The sequence below is a fragment of the Crocodylus porosus genome, unplaced genomic scaffold (assembly GCF_001723895.1).
Source record: "Crocodylus porosus isolate Cpor-Errol unplaced genomic scaffold, CroPor_comp1, whole genome shotgun sequence".
Classification (NCBI taxonomy): domain Eukaryota; kingdom Metazoa; phylum Chordata; order Crocodylia; family Crocodylidae; genus Crocodylus; species Crocodylus porosus.
In genome coordinates, this window is record NW_017728918.1 from 10673944 (window position 1) to 10678398 (window position 4455).

General features: G+C 54.1%; 1 protein-coding gene across 1 annotated transcript in view; it reads left to right on the plus strand.

Annotated features, from left to right (window-relative positions):
* Nucleotides 1-481: 481 nt before the first annotated feature.
* The window catches only part of LOC109311564, an 11833-nt gene continuing 7859 nt past the window's right edge, over nucleotides 482-4455 (plus strand). Inside the window, exon 1 of the mRNA XM_019537263.1 lies at nucleotides 482-897. Within this exon, the coding sequence (XP_019392808.1) occupies nucleotides 748-897 (150 nt within the window). The 5' untranslated portion in view covers nucleotides 482-747. The remainder of the gene's footprint in view (nucleotides 898-4455) is intronic.

The window sequence follows — 4455 nt, forward strand, 5'->3', positions numbered from 1 at the left end:
CTTACTTCTGCTCAGGTTTCATGCAAGATTGACTGCGCATGTATTTTACATTTAAGCTGGGGGAGGGCTGAATACGGAACTATGATGACAAAATATGTTATGTTAACCTTTTGGCCTTTTTGCCATCGGCAGCTGATATCAAAGATTTTTCTTTGACACTGTGGATCAGCATGACTTCCCCAAAATCAGTCCAGTTGGGCTGGTTTGCCCCAGCTGAGCTTTAGCCCTTGGTGCATAGCAGCAAATGCCGAATGAACCAGCCCTGGAGTGCTCTGTGCCCTTAGCAGATGATAGGAGCTGCCTTCCAGCTTGGGTGCAGAGCACTGAGATGGTCTGGCCTGGGGGCGACAGAGTACTGATCGTAGACTAGGAACAGATGTTGCATTTGTCTCTGGATTACTTGTAACTGCATTTGTCCAGGAATAAAAATATCCTGAGATGGATGTGTACACCCAGCAGAGCAGTTGAATGCACTCAGCTCCTCTTCCGCACTGCAAAGCCAGGCTGAATTACACAGGGGCACAAAAATGCAATGCCTCCCTCGTTGTATTTCCAGGCGCATCCACGCTCCTGGTTTCCTTTCGAACCAAGAGCATGGGGGTCAGTCTCGAGCATGCCACAGCTGTTTAAGAAATCAAACAGCCTCGCTCAGAAGCTGCTCGCACCAGCCGGCGCCTTCCAGCTGGCTCACGCACAGCCCCGATGCCAAATTCACTGGCTGGGCCACTTGCCTGGGGATGAGGGATCATGCACGCTGTGCCCAGAGCTGGAGGAGTGCTAGTCAACAGCGCCTGGCTCGTAGGAGACGGGGGTCCCGAGCTGGGAGCAGGTTCCTCTCTGTGCGGTAGGGGAGCCCGGCTGCCTGGACTGGCCAGGCTTGGACAGTGCTTTGCCATGGTGAGTCGGAGATGCTAGGGCAGGGCGGAGCGGGCTCTGGGATCGGGTCTGTCTTTGCATCAGAGCCTCATACAGCAGGTCTGGATTAATGCACAGGCAAACGAGGCACATGCCTAGAGCCCTAAGTGAAAAAGGGGCCCACTTGTGCTGATTGTACGCGTTATAATTATCGAGTGAAGAAAGAGGCATCTAAAAATTTCATCTTCAGCTGGGGGCCCACGAGTTTGTTCACCTAGGACCCGTTGAAGGGTTACCAGCTCTGGATATACAGTACCGAGGGGGCAGGCTTTGCATTGCACAGCAATCACTGCACGTGGGGTCAGAAAGGGATTGTCGCCCCTCTGTCAGATTGGGGCAAACTTGGGAGGTTGTGGGGGTGGACTTTGGAAACTATTTGGGAGTGTGTCTGCATAGGCAGGAACCTTGGGTTTCATTATGAGGGGAACGAGTGTATTTGCAAGCAGCCTGCCATGGGTCTGGAGGCCTGTTTATTAAAATCAGCAAGTCAGCATAGCCCAGTGAATAAAGCATACAGCTAAGGGTCCAGGAACCTTTGCTGTCTTCCCACCTGAGCTCCTGGGCAAGTTGCTTAATTGTGCCATGCCTCAGTTTCCCCATCTGTACTGTGAAGAACATCATTTTTAACCCACTTGTGTGAAACGTGGGAGAATTAGGATTGCAGAAGCCTAAGGGGAACAGATGTGAACACTGACTTTGTGGAGAAATGGATGCTTTCCAAAGCCACGAGAGGCATCCTGAACAGAGCCGAGCTTCTGAGAGCGTCAGCCCCCTTGCTGCTATGTCAGGGGCTTGGTTTGGGGTTTTTGAAGCCTCCCCCAGAGGCGCTGGGTGCCGGCTGCAGCCCAGGCTGGGGATGTGGACTGGGCTGTCCCAATGCTCCTGCTGGCACCAATCCTGTAGGGCCCTGCATGGAGGGTCTTGCCCCTGAGCTCAGGCTTAGAGTGATGCTGCGCCGGGGTCAGAAAGGGATTTCCCCCCTGGTCAGACTGGTGTGGGCTGGGGGGGTTGCCTTCTTCTGTAGCAGGGACACAGCCTCTGCCTGGGGTCTCTCGAGCATATTAACAACTAGAAAATCAACAGAAAACAGAGCCCCTCTATAAACAATATCCCAGCCAAGCTGCATTCACTAACCCCTGCCCAAGCCCAAGCAGGAAGGTCTCACAGCGCTTCTGCAAGTTGTCCAGGCTCTGGCTCCCGTGGTCTCAAGAGGGAGGGATCGTCCAGCACTGAGGAGCGACTGCAGGGAACAAGCTCCTATGCATTTTATGCCAAGCAGACTTAGTAACTACTGGTACTTGCAGAAGGCTGCTTTTGGCTGACCTTAGGAATTGCAGTGGGGCATAGGGGAGAGGATTGACCCTTAGGGATATAAGAGCCTTATAAGTCAAAACCAGCACCTTGAATTGCACCCAGAAAGCTACTGACAGCTTGTGCAGACCCTGCAGCACTGGGGTGATGTGCTCCTGGGGACCCATCTCCGTCACCAGCTGCAGCTTCCAGATGTTTTTTAGGGGCCGCCCTATGGAGACCACATTGCAGGAGTCCAGCCTTGAGGTTACAAGAGCATGGGTGATGGTCTGAGAGAAAGGACCACGGCCGTCCCGCCCGATGGAGCTGGGGAAAGGCACTGCCAGCCGCGGTCCCCACCTGGAGATGCAGGTGCAGCAGAGGATCTGGGAGCGAGCTGTTTGCCACTGCCACCTCCTCTGTCTTGTCTGGATTCAACTTCAGTTGATTCCCCCACATCCCATCCCCAACAGCAGCCAGGCACTGAGACTGCGGGCCAGGGGGAGAGGCGCAGGAGAGGTAGAGCGGGGTGCCCTCAGCATCCTGATAGCACCACCCCCCGCGCAGTCGTGCACCGCAGCCTCGGACACACACTGAACAGGACAAGATGGACTGGGTGACCCTACAGCAAGGGCCATGAGGGGTTTATACTAGAAATCCTAGAGAAGTAGGGCTGGGAGGGACCTGCAGAAGTCACATTTAGTGCAACCCCCCGCCAGAGCCCTCTCCAAACTATCCTATCCAAATCCCTTGTCTTAGCAAAACAACACCTAGGAACTACAGCCTTTCCCCATAGCAAACAGGACCTATGGGGAAAGGCACGAAGAACTGGGATTGTCGGCCTGGAGAAGAGAAGACCGAGGCAGTATTTAGTAGAAACCTTTATGGTCCTGCTTGGAGCAAGGGGGGCTGGACTACAAGTGACCTCCTGAGGTCCCTTCAACCCTCATTTTCTATGATTCATTACAAAGAGGACTGCAATCAACTGTTCTTTGTGTCACCCGGGACAGGACAAGAAGGAACAGGCTGAAATTACAACACAGGTGATGTTGGTTGGAGACCAGCCAATTAGCAAAATTACACAGTCCCATCACCACCCACTGGGACCTCCCTGCTGGGAAAGAGCCGGACACATTTAGAGCTGCCCCTCAGCACCCATCAGGTGTGGTAAGCGCTTGATCCGCACCTGAAGGCCAAGACCCCAGGAAGAGGAAGATCTGCAGGGCACGAGTTCCCCTGTCACCAGGCAGAGATCATCATCCACGGCCAATAGTGCAGTTTCCCTGTCCGGGATGAGCGCCAGTCTGACAAGGGTCCAAGCAACCAATGGCATCCAGATGAGCCTGGCACTGCTAGGTGACCCCCCCAGGCAATGACCTTCCCCAGACAAGACAATACCAGGCTGGGGAGTCAGTGTCAATTGACGGGTCCTTGAGCAGGGATCAGATAATTGCAGAGTTAGCATCGTTATGCCAAGATCCAGCTAAGCGAAGGACTTTGGGAGTAGCAGGCTTCGCTGATAAAAGAGGCAGAGAGCAAAAAACACCGATTCAAGAATAAAACCCACAGCTGGATACCTCGAGGGGTGCCTGTGGCGGGCCAGTAGGGGGTGCTCCTGCGTTGAGCCTCCCACCTCCCTGCACCCGACCCCCTGCCAGGCTCCGAATGCCTCCCTGGGGCGCCTCGCGTCCGGCCGACCCCTTCCTGGAGCACACGCGCTAGCCTGGCGGTAACATCGCCGCCATCGCCCCGAGAAGGGACTGTCTCGGCCCTGTGTCCTCGGGGAAACACAGGCCTAATAGTCCGACGGGTACTCGACCCAGTACAGGCACTTGGGGCATTTCCTCAAGTCTGGGGGCAAAAAGTACAGTCTCCCTTAGTCCGCAGACCTAAGGGGTCGCTTAGGCATAATTTAGACCCACCCCTTAGTAAGTCTCCCACACCGGTCAAAAAGGAGAACTTTATTGATTACAGGGGGTAGGGTAAACTAGGGGACAGGGTTGAACAATATCTTAGAAATCCTAAAGAGCAAACAGTGTGGCTGAGGCAGCCTTTTGATCCCGCATCTGAGTTACTGCCAGCTAGATATCTAACCAGATCTCGAGTAGCGTACTCACAAGCATCTTCCAGAGGCCGGTGAAATTCCCCTCTATTTCCCCTCAGGCTAACTACAGGCCCATTAGCCTGACTTCTATCCTGGGGAAGATCTTAGAAAAGTTTATTAAGGAGGCCATCCTTGAGGGACTGGCC